The sequence below is a fragment of the Phaseolus vulgaris genome, chromosome 2 (genome assembly GCF_000499845.2).
Source record: "Phaseolus vulgaris cultivar G19833 chromosome 2, P. vulgaris v2.0, whole genome shotgun sequence".
NCBI lineage: Eukaryota > Viridiplantae > Streptophyta > Magnoliopsida > Fabales > Fabaceae > Phaseolus > Phaseolus vulgaris.
The window spans coordinates 2,782,865-2,801,456 of record NC_023758.2 but is presented as its reverse complement, the minus strand read 5'-3'; the positions used below and the strand labels follow the sequence as shown (position 1 = coordinate 2,801,456).

Sequence of the window (18,592 nt, the reverse complement as noted above, 5' to 3'; positions counted from 1 at the left end):
AAGGATTTGGATTATTGTAATCATTCTTGCAATAAGAAGAATGTAAAATAACCTACTATTAACAAATTCATCCACACAACCAAATCCATTCTACAGGATTTGGTTCAATCATTGCTAGTATTCTTTTCAAATAGTTTGAAGTTGAATTGCAAGAAAAAAAACTCCACCGATGTTGTTGAATCACTTCATCAAGAAGATGAAGGCAGAAAGGTTGAAACATGATATTGTCAAAAATAAATATAAATAATAAAAAGTTATGGTGATAACATATTTATCCATCATAAAACCCTCGGGAGGGTGGTAATCCTGAACCCTAGTTTACACCCATCGATGAATCACAAACATAATTTGCAATCAGCATAACATGTTTCAATGCCCATTTTACTTTTACAAAGGACTTTCACCATCATTGTTCTTCAGTGTTTCATAATAAGAAGGTTGACAAGGAAGCTGACCTTCAAACATCTTATGTAATAATCACTTAGATTAGCTCCTCTGTTTGAAGAAGTTGGGTTAATTTTGTTTCTTATTAAAAATGACAGATCAAGGTCAGAAAATAGAAAATATAGATTGCGCTGAACTTATAATTGGTTATTAAAGTACACACTATATTCATGATACTTGTGTTTTTCCTTCTTTGTCCAAAAGTTTATATTGAAAGAAATTAGTCTTATTGACAAATGAACATAATTTGTCCTAAAAATAACTTAACACAAATGCAACCGGATATAAAATTCAAAATTCTGAATCATGCCATGACAACCCCTTCAATCAAAAGAAAAATGGTCGCACCTTATACAGAGTAGGAGATGATATGGCTCCCCTCCCCAATTTATGGTACAACTTTTTTTGTTTGAATACAAAATTCCCTGTCGGAGGCGAGTACAGGAAACTATGAATGAAAAAGAAAATAGATCATTTTTCTTATCTTCCATCAAAAAAGGAGAGGATATTTGTCTATCTCAAAACCAACTTTTCATTTAGCCATCTAGCAAAGTCACTTCTCTGTAAATATTGACATAGATCATCACTTGCATATCAGATTTGCTTCCATGAGAAGGAAACATCATGTTAAATATAGTTCACTTCTGTTAACAAGTGTTGCATACTTAACATTAAATGAATAACAACATTGTTTCAACAAAACTCACCAGTTTAAACACAGGATACAGAAAAGATAGAGGATCAAAGAAACCTCAATTAGGCAAATAAACTAAAAGATGCAGTAAACTAAACATGCTTATAGTATAAATAAAAGAATTTTCCAAAAAAACTATCCAGATTACCATATAAATAAATAATCAAGATTAAAGCATTTCAGTATATCACCTCTTATCACTTGATATCTCCCATACATCCGAATCTTAGCACATCAAGTTTGAAGAGTGAGCAATGTACAAGAAAGGAGCATTAACAAAATGAATAAGAGAATAAAATTAGGAATATCACCTAGTTTTCCCAAGTCTTAGTAAGTGAAGATTAAAGTCTGAAGAAAACACTTGGAGAAGATTGCTTCAAATACAACCTTTGAACAAGTAACAAGACATTACAATGAAGTCAAATTCCTTGATGTCACAGAACACCTAACCACTGGTATATAAGAGGCACTGTACACATAATGAAAAAGAAAATATAGAAATATAAGCATAACAACCAATCAATTGGCGAGGAGATAGCAGATGGAAGGGATTGCAATTGCATCTGTGGTCCTAACAGGTGGTTGTAAGGAATAAATCAAGCTTTTCCTAAGCCCAGAGTAAGCTCCAAATCATCCATTCCCACCTCGTGTATTCTCTCACCCTCCCAAGGCTTCACTCTGCCATTCTCGAAGTCAAAATCGGACACTCCTATTCCTATCTCCGCAACCGAACCCCACTGTACGGCGTCCTGGGCAGGGATCTGGTGCATAGCGGGTTTAATGAGGTTGAAGGTGGGGGAAGGAGGACCTGCGGCGGTCTGAACCTGAAAACTAACCCAACGGCCGGAGGCAGAGTCGACGGTGGAAGTATCGGACTCGTCGCACTCAGGGATGGTGGAAGTGGCGAAGTGGTGGCGGCGCGAGGGACTGGAGGGAGCGGAAGTGGCGAAAAGAGGGTGGCGGAAGGAGGCGTGGGAGAGGGAATCGAAGTTGGCCTTGCGCTTAGAGGTTCGGGGAGAGGAAAGAGGTGGGGTGACAGGGGCGCTGTTGGATATCCTGAGAGGGGGAAGGTTGGCGGGGATTGAAGTTATGTTGCGGATGAATGGGATGAGAAAGGAAGAGGGGTTTGCGTCAATGCGCGTGGGGCTGGGGAAGGAGGAAGAGGTTGGACTAGCGTGGTAGGAAGGCGCAGGACTCGGGAATGAGGAGGATTGTGGACTTGGCTGAATCGAAGAACACGCGCTTATGTTGGGTGGAGTGCCTCCAATCTCACTTCCCGTGGGTCTCTTGCATCCCTGTGTCAACATAAATGGTTATAACTAATTATCCGTTATCGTTGAGAAAGAGTGAGCGCAGATCTGAGCCTGTGATCTGATGAGACCAAAGACTATTGAGTTTTACCTTTCTATAGGTGGTGCCATCTTCTTCCACGATCCAACCAGCCTCTGCGCACAGAGCCTTCAGGACCTCGTTGTTGTCGCAGTGCTTGGGAAGCTTGTAGTTCCCCTGAGCTCGAAGGCCGGTGTAGATCTTAGCAGCAATCGCTCTCCGTCTTCTCTCTCTCCGCTTGTTGTTCTCCCTCTCCTTCCACGTCGGCATCCTCCCCGTCGATCCACCTCCGGTCATCGTTCCGGCCAGCAAAAGCCCGCTCCGCTTCCCTCTGCCGGTCACAGCAAGTACAGAATCTGTGTCTATGACTGTGCCTATGTCACCGGAACAGAAGCTAGGCCAGGTTCTTTCAAGTTTCTTGGTGCTACTGCAGATGAAGAAGGAGAAATGGAAAGGTTGCTTCCCTTTTAGATTCTTCTCTTCCTCTTTTTCCTTCTCTCTCCCTCCCTTTTCACACTGCCGTAGTTTTCACTTCACTAATTCTTTATTTTCTTTTTCTTTTTGCTTTTCCTTTTCCTTTTCATTACCACATATATATTCTTCTAATTAGAATGCAGAGGAGAACGGAAGAGACACCGACCCCACCCAAGTGGATCAAAGGTAAACAGTATTGCCATACTGGTAGTGATAAAATTGCTCTTAAAATATTCTCAATATATATTAAAAAAAACAAACTCTGCATTTTTATTTTATCTAACTATTACACCGTTAAGTATAGTCATGTATAAACTGTTGAGTTCCCTAGATAATACTTTACTAAGAACCAATACATTTTTTTATATAGTTTAATGTATTAATTAACTGTAAAAAAAAACTAAATCCTGATTTTAGTATTTAATTAAAAGAACCTCTAGATAATAAACACATTAAATTTATTCGAATTTTTTATATTTTTGTTTAATGATTAAGAAGATGGTTAAAATAGTTGATTGGGATAATTTTGAATTGTTTATAATAAGCATTTTCAGGTTTTTTTTTACTACCATGAGACTTTTTTTTTCTTTTTATTAAAACTTTTTTTAAAAATATTATAGATTTGAGCGTTCTCAAGTTGACGATCTTTATGATTTTTATGAAGTTGTGTCAACATGACACAATTTTGGTCATGTTTATATTTGCTTATAATCATATGAGGTTAATTTAAGGTAATTAGCTAAATCAGTTCAAATGGTGGATCAGATATGCAAACTAAAATGTTCAATTTGTTGGTGAAACTTTCAAAACGGATTTTTTCTCCAATTTTATGATTCTGATTTAGGGTTTAAAAAAATGTTTATATTTGTTGATAATCATGAAGTTAACTTTGTGTAGTTAGCTAAATCAGCTCAAATGATGGATCAGATATGCAAACCAAAATGTTCAACTTATTGGTGAAACCCTAAAAAGTGATTTTTTGCCAACTTTATAATTTTGATTAATTACATGAAAATAAATTTTGTGTTTTTCTAGACAATAATCTACTATGGAAAATAAAATTATCATGACAAGAGAAAGACCTAATTATGGTTGGAAGAGCTCCTACTATGTAGGAAATTGTTCCTCTTAAGTGAAAAACTTTTTATTCAGATCTTGATCTTGAAAAAAAAAACATATCAAACATAAATATTCTTGGAAAATGGAGTGCTTAATTTCTATGCTTGATCTAAACATAATGACACAATATACTAATATTATTTTATCAAATCATCTTGGCACAACTTCTTAAAAACTTTTATCATAATTTAGTTAAGACAATAAAATAATATATGAAATTCATAATACTACCTCCTTGTTTTTTGTAAAAACAAATATACAATTTATATAAGAGTACAACCAATTGTAAATGTGTTAAGGACAATTTTGTTTTACACTTTTAATTTGTGATTAAAGATATAATTAAGTCATTAATAACATAATCCATTCTCGATGGAATATATTTAAATAATGAATTAGGTTTCACAATCACTTGAACCAATTAAATTAAATTTATGGACATTTTTAGATTACATTTTAAATTTCTATCAATAATAATTAAAATTAACTAATTAAATTATATTTATTAATTAGATATGCATTTTTTATATATATAAAATTAAATGTAAAACTTTGCAAACATTTTATTCAATAAATAATATTTAACTAACAAATTTTGAGTATAAATATTAAGCATTTTAAAAAAATAATATTTTTTAATATATATATTTTCTCAAATCATGCTTAATCAAGTTAATATTTTATATATTCCATCTAGTTGATTAGATAATGTTTTTGGTGAAATGAATAGAAAATTGTTCTTTTTTATATATATTAAGATACTAAATATTACAATCATTAATTGAAATTATAATATTCTATGGTTTCAATAGAAATTAGAAGAGTTTGCTATTTAAAAATCTTATTATATATTTGCATATTTTAAATAACATAATATGAAAATAAAAGTTATTAAATTTTATTTTTTATAAAATAATATTAATATTATATACATATAATATTAAATAAAAAATAAAAATAATATAATGATTTGTGTCTCATTTCACTTGTAATCTAGATTAAATAAGTTAGATAAATTAATAAGTTTTATACAAAAATGAGTTAGATAAACTAATAGACTAAATATGTTGTTTCACCATCACTAATTTGATGTCATCTTATACATGAATATGTAAACTACCTCTTGATTAATTTTGCCAACAAAATAACATTTAAAATAAGTAAATATTTTACACGCTGCATAAAAGAAAAAAAAATCACCATTATTTTAAAATTTGCAATAAAAATCACTTATGGTTCTTGAATTTGTGCTTGGCAAAGAAATATATATTTTTTTATTTTCTTTTACTTTCAAATGAATGAAAGAATGTTGAGTGTTAACCAGCACTTTCTAATTTTAAAGTATGTTTGATTGAATTATTCTTTAACTTTATATCTTAATCTTTTTATTAAAACTCTCATTTTTAAGATAATATAAAAATATGAAAATAAGAATAATTTGTTCATCTTTCAACATAAACAAACCTGAACATCTGTTACCACTTGACTTGCAACTTTAAAAACTTTCTGAACATTATTTATTGTTGTTATTATTATTATTATTATTTTTTGTACTTTGAAGAACTTGAAGAAATTAACATCACTGTGCATTTTCAGTTCATTTTTCTATTGACCAATTATTAACATTACAAATCTACATGATATAAAGTACATCTATTTTGAACAAACATAATTTTATTTATCTTTTTTATTTAATTGTGAATTTGTATTAGTTTTTATATGTTTAAAAAACAAATTTCCACTCAAAACTAACGAGACATGTTTCAAAAGAATCACAAGCAATACAAGCCAAATGTTACAAATCAGGGTCGATATCCGAAAATCAATTTTTTTCAGGTATATAAATATCACTTAAATGAGTTTTTCTTTTCTCGTAATATTGTTTCATAGACACGAGTGAAAGAAGTGAATTATAATCAACGTGTTGAAGGAATTCAACCTCTAGTAATTATGTCGTGTTTCTTGGTCTCTTAAATTTGCTTGAAAACAAACAAAGTGTTAAGGTTTGAATGCAGTAAAACAATGCTTAAACAATTAATCGGAACGCGTGGAGCCCATAGGACTGGGCAATATAAAAAAAAGGGTAACAGTAGTTGTTTGTAATGATGAGGGTAGTGGAATAGTGAATCCAAGGAAATTCAGGAAAATAGGTTGATTAATAATAAGTGAGGATATTTAAAGTAAAATATAATTAATAGGAAATTGATTTAAGTGGCATGTTCGAAAATAGTGTGAGCAGAAGGCGTGGGGAAAGAAGCTTGTTGAAATAGGAAATATAAGATACATGGGTGACCTAACGCACCTTCCCTTCATGGAAGGCACATGACCTGTTTGTTAACAATTAGCATCCTTACAGTGCAGCCCTGTAGCTCAATCACGGATACCACAGTCCAATTCTGCGGCGAGGACTTCCCCACATGACTCATACCAAATACAGAGGGCCCCCCCTACACCTAATGGTGAGGTGCCCTACACCCTAGGTCTAGCTCTGCCACAAAAACACAGCCACACACCACAGGCACAATAAAATATAAATATTCAACCTATGTGAGAGAATATGTTCCAGACAGCACTGTCAGTTAAAAAATATATACTGATGGAAGGAATCGAAATTTACACACAAAACTGACAGAGATTTCTTGTGATTTGCAACTCTGGGTATCATGTAAACATTGTTTCTTCTGCTTTTGTCACGTTGATTTGGTAACAATTACAAGTAGTGTAGAGTAACGGGTCAAAGTAACAACATCGCAGCCCACATGCAAATAAATTTTTCTTCGGAGATATACATGCACATCGGAATGGGACCCATAAATAGATATACGCATTTCTATCTCTATCTCTATCGTTGTCTATTGGTTTTGGTTTCAATTAATATCGGAAAACCCAGACGGAGTGCACGATCGTAGACATTTTTATATGCTTTAGATAATACTCGATGATCAAAATATATTTATGACCAAACGGAATGAGCATAAATTTGAATTCAGAATAAATATAAAATGTTCACACGTGAAATGAAACACGTAAACACCTCCCAATTATTGCATACCAGTTCATAGTGTGTGTGGATGGTGGTCCTACCCGTGGCAAAGGTTCATGCATCCTGTTGGATGGATATAATTCTTCCAACCGTGAGCTGCCAACAATTAATTAATAGTAAAACTGGTTTATTTTGAATGAATAAATAAATTGAAATTTGATTATGGTAGTTGATGATGTTGAGAAAAAGGTGTTAGATGAATTAATCTTGATTAGTATGTAATTATAGGGATGTGGTATAGGCACACATGCATTAAGATTAAGATTAAGAAGAAGGCGATGATTGGGAACATGCCCCGTTCTCCGGTAATTGGGGATTGGTCTGACGTGACGTGATGTTTAGTTGGAAGGAGCACAGATACGGACAAACCAGGAAACGGGAGTGTGGGACCCATCGAAGGAGGGTTGAGTCGGCTCCACACGTGCGACACAGAAACCCATAATAAAGAAAGTCACAGCGTGGGTGGGACTGGAAAAAACTGAAATCGTTGGGGGGACCACCTTTGACGTGTCGAGTGGTGTGCATGGGGCGTAACAGAGGAATCCCACGGCTCGGCGCGCGCCAATCCATTCTTTTCATGGTACAGTACACATGAGATTAGATGCCCTTATGATTTCTGACTCACTTTCACTCTTCTGCCCTCTTCCTCAACCTCAAGTCAATTCTCAGAGTTCTTCAAACTTTAATCCCTCCAATTACTAATACACAAAAACCAAATTAACTTTGACTAACTTTCATGCTTCCTTCTTCATAAATCAATCTTAACTTTGACTGAGAATAATCAACTACTCACCAAATTCATTTTTCTTACTATTCTCTTCTTTTATATCGTCTCCATTAAAAAATGTCAAAATCACCATTTTAAATGCTTTCTCTCTCTCCTATTTTTCTTTCCATCAAATTCAACCAACCAATGACAGATCTTCTAAACCAGACAATCAGGTCTTTCTTTCCCTTTTCTTCTTCTTCGTTAAAAAAAAAATCTTGTTTTCTCTCTCTGGTCCCTCTTCAAATAAAACCCTTCACAAATACTCGTGCTTTTCCTTTTTCCATCTCCTCTTTAATGGAAAAACGGATCGGAAGTAATACATATAATCACGAATCAATTGTAGAAAATAAATAATACAGAATTTAATCTGGTTTAGTTATTAACGATAACCTACACCACACAAATAATTATTAGGCAATTATTAGGTTTCATGTCGCACTTAAATTACCAATACAATAATATTTTTAAATAGAGATTATAAAATAGACACAATAATTAAACTCACTCATTAAACATAGTGTTTAGCCAACCCAACCCAATTGGTATTGACTTCATAAGATTGTCTAGGACTAAAATATAATTTTGCTTAAAAATTAAAAATAATATAATTTTGATAAAACAAATAATTAGTTATTCTGTTTTTATTAGTTAAACATAAATACAAGAAGGATAGAATGAAAACATTATTATAAATTGCAACTAGTTCCTACTCTTCTTCAACTTCTCCCGTTATATTTGTTTATTTTCCAAATCTTGACTAAATGCAAAACTTGCAATTCAAGAAACACGTAATGTTCATGAAAAGCGTTTGATTTAGGAGTGATAAATGAAGATTGGGTGAAGAATGAAAAATATTTTTATTGAAAATATGATATTTAACATTATCAATTTAACTTCTGGTTGGTTTTGAATAAAACATTTTATTTAATATTTTGATCTAATAAAGACAGCCAAACTAAATAAATGCGAAGGCTACGGATGGTACAATAATAAAAGTAAAAGCAATAAAATAAGGTAGGGAGAAAGACTTTGCACACGTGCGTTAGGAAGGGACCAACGGGAACCGTGTGGGAACCACGGGCACGTGCCCTCTGGTCTGTTGAATTATATGCTAGATCCTTGTCTCAATTTATTTATTATTTAAATTAATATATAGTATATTTTAACTAGACAACTAGTAGTTATATTAATTTTCGTAATACAATACTTTGATCTAGCTCACATATTCTTATTGATTACACACTATACAGTTATAATTACATATTTACGAGTGTCTTAGAATATTATTAAAAAATTAACATTCTCTATCTGAAATATTAAATCATTAAAGATGGAAAAATGATAAATAAAATGAAAATGCGTGAATAAGGAGAATATTTTAGTTGCACGCATTTTAGAGATAAATAAAAGTGGAATTTTCTTTTCCAGGCAATGAAAGATATTTGCTAAGTTCGTTTTTTTTTTTTGTGATAAATAGCTTAAATTTGAAAATGTTATATCATATAATATAAATTAAATGAAATTAAATCACATGACATGCACTTTTTCTCTGTGCTGTTTCCAAGACGACCAGGTCTACAATAGCGGAGGAGAGCACGTGGGGGTGGGGGTCCCACACAAATGGTTTGATTGAGTCGTGAGCTCCATAAATTGGAGAAATCACACTTTCCACAAAAAATTAAATAATTGCAAAGAGTGCTCATTTTGTATCCCATGGGGATAATGTTTATATTTTATATATTTTATATCTTTTTAGATTAATAATTCTAATTCTTTTATTTATCCTTTATTTTTCTCTATCAAATTGTCATTTTTTAATTTTCTAAAAGTGATGTTTCTTCTCTTCCCGTTCCGGCAGTCTGTTCGAACTGTACCAAATAAAAAAAAAATCTCTTTTTCTTCACAAATCTTATTCTTTTATATTTATTATTTTTTATGATTTGCTTTTTACTGACTAGGTCGAATGGTCGAAAGATCAAAAGGTCAAAAGATTAAAGTCGAGAGGTTGATATAAAAGCTAACCACAAGACTAAAAATCAAATAAGAAATGAATAAACAATTAAATAGCAAAACACTATAACAAAATCCATTATATTGGTCCAAACCAAACAAAGGTACTACATTTAATAAATAATAGGTAAAAAGAGAAAGAGCCTAAATGGGTTTTAAGCCCAATAAAGGAGTACTATAAACCGGTGATAAACTTAAAAGGTAAGTAGAGTGAATTTTATATGATAATAAACTAAAATCAATTTTGGCTTTATCATCAAAGCTTCTTGTAGGGACACACATCCACCCGTGAGCAGATACCAAGACCGAAGGCCGAGAGATCCAATTGACCTAGTCTAATGAGTAGGAGCCCACAAATCACATCCAAACCCAAACCAAATCAAAGGAATAGTAAGTAGAAAGCCCAAACCGAGATAGAAGAACGAGAAGTCAATAGGTTCAGAAGAAAGAAGTTTGTTTCTAAACCCTTGCAAGAACATTTTGGCGCCCACTGTGGGGCCGAGAAATAAGATAATCGAAGAAGTGAGGAAAAATGAGAAGAAGAGGAGAGTAGTCTGGGGAGTAGGGAGATAATCAAAATGTCTCATGCAGTTGCAAAGAGAGTTCGAAACACTAAAGAAGAGTAATGAAGAAGTATGTTAAGAGCGGAGAATGCGGAAGAGGAAGTTGAATGAATAGACGGTTTTAAACACATTGTTTGAAACTGTTCAACCAAGAACACACGTCCACCAGAAGGTACACAATGAAGACAACTTTGAGGATACGAGGAGAAGATTACCAGAGGCTTCGGTACATTTGCTGAAACACCTGTAAGGAGACATCCTTTCTCTGAAGCCATTATAGAGACCACATTACCTGAAACCTGGAGGAATTTAACCATAGATAAAAATGATGGAAGTTCGGATCCCAAATATAACAATTTACACAACGCAGATAAGTATGTATACGCGGAATGATGTCATTATGTGCCGAGTATTTTCAACAACCTTGAAAGGATCAATCTTAAGATGGTTTACTCGGTTGACACCATTGTCTATTGATTTCTCTGATTCTTTAGTAGAGAAGTTTGGAACTCAGTTTGCTACAAGCCGACCGCATCACTTGACATCAATTGCCTTGGTAAATATAAAGCAAGAAAAAGGAGAATCATTGAAAATATTTATGGAGCACTTTGAAAAGGTGGTGCTAAACATCCAAAATCTTAGTAACCGTCACTGTGAAACAACTTTGAGGCCGATACTATTTACAAATAATCTTTGAATAAATATCGAAAATGAATCTCAATGAGTTTTGGCATATTGATTAACATCGATATATAAATATATTACTCTTTCAAAAAAAGGATAAATAATAAAATATTTCAATAATAATTTTATTATTTCTTTCACCCTACTTTTAGGAGTAGTAATAAATTATTTTGGCAATATCTCACTGATGTTTTTATTCGCTTATTATGCCTGCCATGCAGGATGCTCTTCAAGCCATTTTCATGCAACTGGGCGCTGTGTAGTGCAGAAACCGCAGTTAGAAGATTTTAACAGCAACACACTTCCTGACTTTTGAACTATACTCAATAAATTTTGTCCAAAATTGGTCTTCAGTTCAGAATTAAACATCTGAAATAAAAAAAAACAAAATTGAAAATAAATTTTTAAATAGAATTGGAAAAAAAATCCAATTCTCAAATAAATAAATAAATACATTTAAAAAAAACAAAATTTCTGGAAAATAGATTTCAGAAATTTTGAAAAATGAATTCGGAATAAAAACAAACCCAGAAATATATTCCAAAATATATTTTGATCTACAACTTCTTTTTATTTAAAAATTAAAAATTTCAAATAAATATAGAGTGATGTTCAAAAACATCGGATGCATGAAGCTCGCCTAATTTTCTTTTGGACCTTTGTTAAGCCTGTGTGATAAGGAAAAAAAACTATACCTCACAATTTTACTTGTATGTTTTTTTATATTTTTGAAATCAAGAAATTATATTTTGGAAGCATTAAAATTTTAATCCAAGAAATGCATTTCAAAATGGACCAAAACTTCAAAATATATTTTTCAACTGTTAAATTTTAATATATTCCGCCAGTATTCTTTGAATTTTTTTTTAGAAAAATGAAATTATTATATTTTACATGAAGTCGTAAGATAATGAATATTGTAGATTATCAATGTTTTAATTTGGATGCTGACTAAATTTTTTTCACATAAAATAATATTTGATTTTTTTTTTCAATTTGTCAGTTGTACTTTAAAGGCAATTGGTGTTCCATTTCTTTCTTGGAAAAGCATATTTGGAAAGCACTTTCAGAAATAAGTTACAATTTTAATACTTTACAAATTTATAAGAGTATTTCTGTCATTTCACTTTTGTGATATAGTGCAGGTTGCAAAATGATATAGTGCAGAAAGCAAAAGCCATCTGAAATAATTTTCAGGCCCATTTAGTTCATGCCGTTTTTGTCAACGGGGGAAACTTAAAAAGTGAGAAGCCCAATTTGTTGATAGCTTCTGGCCCTCTTTCGCCAAACCCACAGAAAAATTACAACAATAGATTAAAGTTTAATAAATATTATTTACGTAAAAAGACTGTATCATTAAACAGTCAATTTTTTTAATCACTTATTAAAATATTTTTTATAAGTTAAAAATATATAATACATTATAATTTTTATTTATTTTTGCTATTAATGCATATCTATTTATTAAAATATAGTTGCTTGAGGGGGGAATATTTGCTAATTTATAAATAGTATAATTAGTAGATGACATTATAGAAAATATATGTTTTTAACCAAACAAAACATAGAAAATATCTGTAAATTGATTTGTTATAAATTATAATTGAAGAGAGGAAATAAAAATTAAATGTGAAAATAGAAAAGTGAACCAAGGTTGTAAGTCATTTTCATCTGTTTGTGAAAGATAACTACAAATAAGTGATTAAAAATGTAGACAGTATTTGTTGGCCCAATTATGTTGCTACAGTTATTGACTTCGCTACCGTCAGATTTAATAGTTTATTTTTTTCAATCGCATGGTGTCCAATCGCTTCTGTCAGTTTTAATCGTTTATTTTTTTCGATAGCATGGTGTCCAATCGCTTCTGTAAGTTCTCGTCTTGAAAAGTCCCTGCAGGCTACCCACGATAACAACAATTAAGAAGAAAATAATAATAATAATAATATTTATAAATTATTGGTAAAATTATAAATTACAGAAAATTTTACTATATGATGAACTAATAAAATTTTTTATTTATTAATATCCTTAAAAAAAAATCTTCAATGAGGCTTGAATAATAAAACTAAAAAGATTTTCAAACTATAAATAAATTAGACTCCGACCTAACACGTTTACTCGTGGCCCAATATGAGAAAATGAAATTGAATCCACTTCCACCCGAATATATATTTAATTTATTGTGTATAACCAGAAATAATTTTTCTTTACAAGTTCATATATATAGACTTATTAAGCTCGAACACGGCTCTTAAATAACGTATCGGTGTTTGATATATTAGATATTAACACTCGTATGACATCTGTAGGACACTTATCCGTGAAATTCAATTTAAAAAGTATTTGCTAAATTTTGGACAATTCTAGTACGGTTATAACACAATTTTTTTAAAAAATGCATTAATTTTCTAAAAATTCAAACTCTATTGTATAAATTGTTATTATGATTATAAAAATAAGAAACAAATTCTCGTGAACCATTCATGAAAAACATTTTTCTGTCCCAAAAAATAACTTGAAACATACTAGTGCATATAAATATTTACTATCAATTTATATAATTCATAATTATATAATATATAAATTCGTGTTCCCATATTTTATATTTTATAAATTTAACGTATCTTCGTGTCCTACTAATGTCCATGTCATGCTACAAAGATCTTATTAATTTAAATTTCAAAATAATACATAAAATTACTTTTTAAAATAAGATCTGGTTAAAAAAAGTTAACAATAAAAAAAATTAATAGCAGTGACTAAAGAAATAGGTGCGTAATTGACCTGGAAGTAGCGTGTTGCATGAGGAAGAAACGATGAAGGAGATGATAATGGCTATGATTTGAGAGTCTATCATTTTACCTAGTTTCTTCCAAATATATTTATGGGTTAGAGTAAGGACAGATGCAACATCGTACATGGAGAGATTGATTTTGTGTTGGCGTTTCGTTTGTTTGTTTAGGATATAAAAATATACTAATATCGTAAAACAAAGAGCACGTGCTCGGAATTTTCATTCACTTTTTCTTCCCTTAAATCTGTTGATAGTTTAATACGTCAGATCCGCCATGGACGCAGCTTCGGAGGCCTTTGTCTGATTTCCGCTTTCTTTGGTTTTCACTTGTAATGGGACTGAGTCCAACTCCAAGGCAAAACCCTGTTCTTCCAACCAAATCTCCAATTCTCAGTCTCACACATTCTCGTTCTCAAACCATGAAGTGAGTATTTTAACTTTTCTTCTCTCTCCAATCGATAAGACTGTATCAGTTAACTGTGTTCTCCTCTGATGTTTGAAAAAAAATCGATGAGCTGTTCATGTAATGAAGGAAACAAAGAATAGGGGAAATATTGTAAATGCAATGAATATGTGGTTTGAGGATATTCCTATTGGAGCAATCTCTAATTTATTGTTCCTTGAAATCTGCATAATCTTTAGCTTTCAACTTCTATTTGATTCGGACAAGTATTGAATTGAAGTATGTTTATGTCCACAAGACTCGTTCCACTTGTCAAAATAAAATAAGCGAATTTAGTTTGAAAGTAATAAATATGTTTGCTTAATTCAAATTCATATATCTAATAAGACTTAAACTTATCAGAGACAGTAGAATTTAGGGATCATTTGTGGCCTATGGTTTCTGCTGCACATAATAAGATGAGATTGTTTAGGTTTATGGCGATAGTTGATGATAGTTACTCACAACTAGGACCAAACATATTGTATTGCTGTAATTTCTAGCTAACGTATGGGGATTTTCTAAGCTAGGTTCTTCTTCAGGACAATGAAATGTTGATGATTTTGTATCTATTTTATGTACTTCAGAACTCCGTTCTTTTTTTTCAATTACGAATCTTCCATGATTTGGATTAACTGCGTGCATCCTCTATAAATTTGACTGTTTCACTTTTGAGTTTCTGAAATTTAGTGAACAGTTTATGTTTTTAACTCAAATTGATACTTCTGTAATATATGACTAGAACTTAAAGTCTTCATGGATTACAGTGCATATCCTATTTTCAGTAGACATGCGAATTTCCTAAGGGAGTTTTGAATCTAATTATATTTTCACCCTGTTTATACAGCGTCATGAAATAAATATGACAGAAACTCCAAGGCAGGAAATTGAAGTAGACATACAAACTTAGTTAGGAAGAACCGACTTTTAGATCTTTCGTATTCGGGGGATCAGTTATAGTGAAGCCTAGTTTTGAGGCGCTTACACTGAGTATTTATTTTGTAGTTAGACCTTGGGGATTTGTTTTTATCCTGCTACACTTAACATAGTTATAGACACAGAATTTGTTGCAAAATAAGCTTTGTTTGAAGTGGAATTTCTTATAAATCTGCGACATTCAATCTTTATCAATATTCCTTGACAGGTTTCTTTGACCTGAAACACAGCTTTAATAAAATTAGACTGAAAGGTAGAAGCAGCAATGTAATGGTATTTTGCTCTTAACAAAGGCATAGGGTTCCTCCATTCAAGGCTTTGAAAACCTGTTGCAACTTAGAACAGTCAGTAACACTAGTTCTAAAATAGCAGATAGATCTCTTATGAGGTGCTCAAGGAAGCTTTGGCAATGACATTCATCATTATTCGTAGCACTCTGCTCTAATAAGACACAGTGTACCACATAATAAGTTAGATTTTAGAATTGAATGCATAATTCGTAAAGGGCTTATTATATGTATGCATTTAGTTTCATCAAGAAACTTTTAAATGTGTGACATTAAGAAAATGAGACCCTAGAAGCCTACAGCACCTCATTCACGCAATTATGTGTTACTCCTGCCCTTTTCTGATTTACTTCCCTTTCTGCACCTGATTTGCGGCTATGGCTTACTTAAGGATTATTCTTCATTTATATATATTTTTTTTCGTAGAACAAGACAGATCTTTGGTGTGTCTCTCTCCCTCATTCTTATCAACCTTGCTGCTGTAATGGAGCGCGCGGATGAAAACCTTCTTCCATCTGTCTATAAAGAAGTTAGTGAAGCATTTAATGCCGGGCCATCTGACTTGGGTTACCTCACATTCATAAGAAACTTTGTTCAGGGACTGTCATCACCTCTGGCTGGTATACTTGTTATCAGCTATGATCGGCCAACAATTCTTGCTATGGGCACTTTGTGCTGGGCGTTATCTACAGCTGCTGTGGGGGTTTGCCACAACTTTCTGCAGGTTGCATTCTGGAGAGCAATAAATGGCTTTGGTTTGGCAATTGTGATTCCAGCACTCCAGTCTTTCATTGCTGATAGCTACAGGGATGGAGTGAGAGGAACTGGGTTTGGATTGATGAGTCTCATTGGTAACTTGGGAGGCATAGGAGGTGGTGTTCTGGCTACTGTCATGGCTGGAAAACAGTTTTGGGGCATACAAGGATGGCGATGTGCATTCATTCTGATGGCAACCTTGAGTGCATTAATTGGAATCCTTGTTTTACTATACGTTGTTGACCCAAGAAAAAGACTTCCTACCACTCGAGAGACTAGTGAGAGTTCAGACAGGTAATGGCATTTTACTACTTACATCTCTCGTGTGTCATCATTTAGCACCACTTTTAGTGCTTATCGAACTCTTGACGGAAGTCTGTGCCTCCAAGCTATCGGTTTTATTGTTTTCATCCCCATGAATAATAACTGACAAATAACTGAATGCGTTGTATCTTTTCATTTTGTAATTATTAATATCATCTGCGTGCTTTTAGCAGGGATGACTCTATCTATAAAGGCAATGGTAGTACAGCATCAATCTGGACGGACTCTTGGGCAGCCACGAAAGCTGTGATAAAAGTGAAAACATTTCAAATAATTGTCTTACAGGGCATTATTGGGTCACTGCCGTGGACTGCAATGGTGTTCTTCACAATGTGGTTCGAACTAATTGGTGAGCATGAAGGAACTTTTGCTCACATAATAATAATGCAACATGTCAATTTGAAAAACTCGTATTTTTCTAAAAGTTGTACTGCATATAAAGTCATTTATCGCCTTCTCAAAAAGTCTAACCGTTATTTTTTATGAGGTTTGACGATTATAATCTGTCCTACTTATGACATGATCAATTGATTTTGTGCAGGTTTTGATAACAATACTTCAGCAACCCTCCTTAGTCTTTTTGCTATTGGATGTGCCATGGGGTCTTTCATAGGTGGATCAATAGCTGATCAATTATCACAAGTCTACCCTCATTCTGCTCGTACCATGTGCGCACAGTTCAGTGCCTTTATGGGCATTCCATTTTCATGGATTCTTCTTAAGGTGATCCCTCAGTCAGTGAGTAGTTTTCTTGCCTTTTCTGTGACCCTTTTTATAATGGGTCTAACTATCAGCTGGAACGGTGCGGCTGCAAATGCTCCTATGTTTGCTGAGGTAGTCCCTGTCAAGCACCGTACTATGATTTATGCATTTGATCGAGCTTTTGAAGGCTCGTTTTCTTCTATAGCGGCTCCGCTGGTTGGGATTCTTTCTGAGAAAATGTTTGGCTATAACTCAAAGTCCGTTGATCCCATCAAAGGATCTTCACCGGAGGCTCTTGCCTTGTCAAAGGGCCTTCTTTCCATGATGGTTGTTCCATTTGGTTTGTGTTGTTTATGCTACACCCCTCTATATTACATATTTAAGCAGGACCGTGAAAATGCTAAAATGCTTGCTTTGAAAGAGGAGGAGATGATGTGAGACTCACTTGTTTAAGAATGGTAGATCATGTTAAAGGAGCCCTCTCACTCTCTGCTTGTGAACTGGGTCCCTATTTAATTGGAATTTAAATCTCCTAAAAAACGTTGAATCATCCGCAGTACACACGAAACCATTGAGACCAATTTCGAGCAATGATTTCATTTTGATTTTTAGAATCCAGATTACACTCGTGATGCCGTCATGGCGAGGCTTCTTACTGAGGATCGACGTTCTGACTTAGCCATTGCTTATTCTTGACAAGGTATATCTAGCTGAATGGTCAGAAACTTCAGGAAATTAGGATAATGAAATAGGCTCATACATTTATGTGTTCAGATTGTTTTCCTTCCATGGTTCACTGTAAAATACACAGTAAATTTGTATGTTTGGTTCAACTACACGGAAGAATCTCAATGATAATGAAGCACTTTTTGAATGAATTCAAGTTTTTCCAATTGATCACTAAAAAAAACACAACCTCGAGAAGAAATTTCATCATACTCAGCTTTACGCTAACTGTATTTGGTTAAGAAGAATTGAATACCCAAAGTTAAAAGAGCATCGAATACTTTGAACTCCACTGAGTGCGTAGACATCTATCGAAAACCATAAAAAGAAGCTACTGGGTAGTCAAATAAACTAGTCTTTACATGTCTGGGTGTTGCCAGAAATAGGCCGTCAATTAGAATTTGTTTCTGTTTATTGGATTCTTGGAGGTAAAAGACAGAATGGCTTGAGTGGGGTAAGTTTGAGAGTTGACAACGAGAGGAAAAGAAGCTGGAAA

General features: G+C 33.0%; 2 protein-coding genes across 2 annotated transcripts; one reads left to right on the top strand and one right to left on the bottom strand.

Moving 5' to 3' along the window:
- Positions 1-1,410: 1,410 nt before the first annotated feature.
- On the bottom strand, positions 1,411-3,144 carry LOC137810190 (BES1/BZR1 homolog protein 2-like). Its single transcript, XM_068611341.1, has 2 exons — positions 2,540-3,144; positions 1,411-2,433 (listed from the first exon to the last, which is right to left on the bottom strand). Exons 1-2 carry the CDS (start codon positions 2,762-2,764, stop codon positions 1,735-1,737), a joined length of 924 nt encoding a protein of 307 aa, XP_068467442.1. The 5' UTR covers positions 2,765-3,144; the 3' UTR covers positions 1,411-1,734.
- A 10,754-nt stretch (positions 3,145-13,898) lies between these two features.
- On the top strand, positions 13,899-18,248 carry LOC137810188 (putative glycerol-3-phosphate transporter 2). The gene is made up of 4 exons (XM_068611338.1): positions 13,899-14,347; positions 16,015-16,638; positions 16,842-17,017; positions 17,210-18,248. Exons 1-4 carry the CDS (start codon positions 14,256-14,258, stop codon positions 17,806-17,808), a joined length of 1,491 nt encoding a protein of 496 aa, XP_068467439.1. The 5' UTR covers positions 13,899-14,255; the 3' UTR covers positions 17,809-18,248.
- Positions 18,249-18,592: the final 344 nt, after the last annotated feature.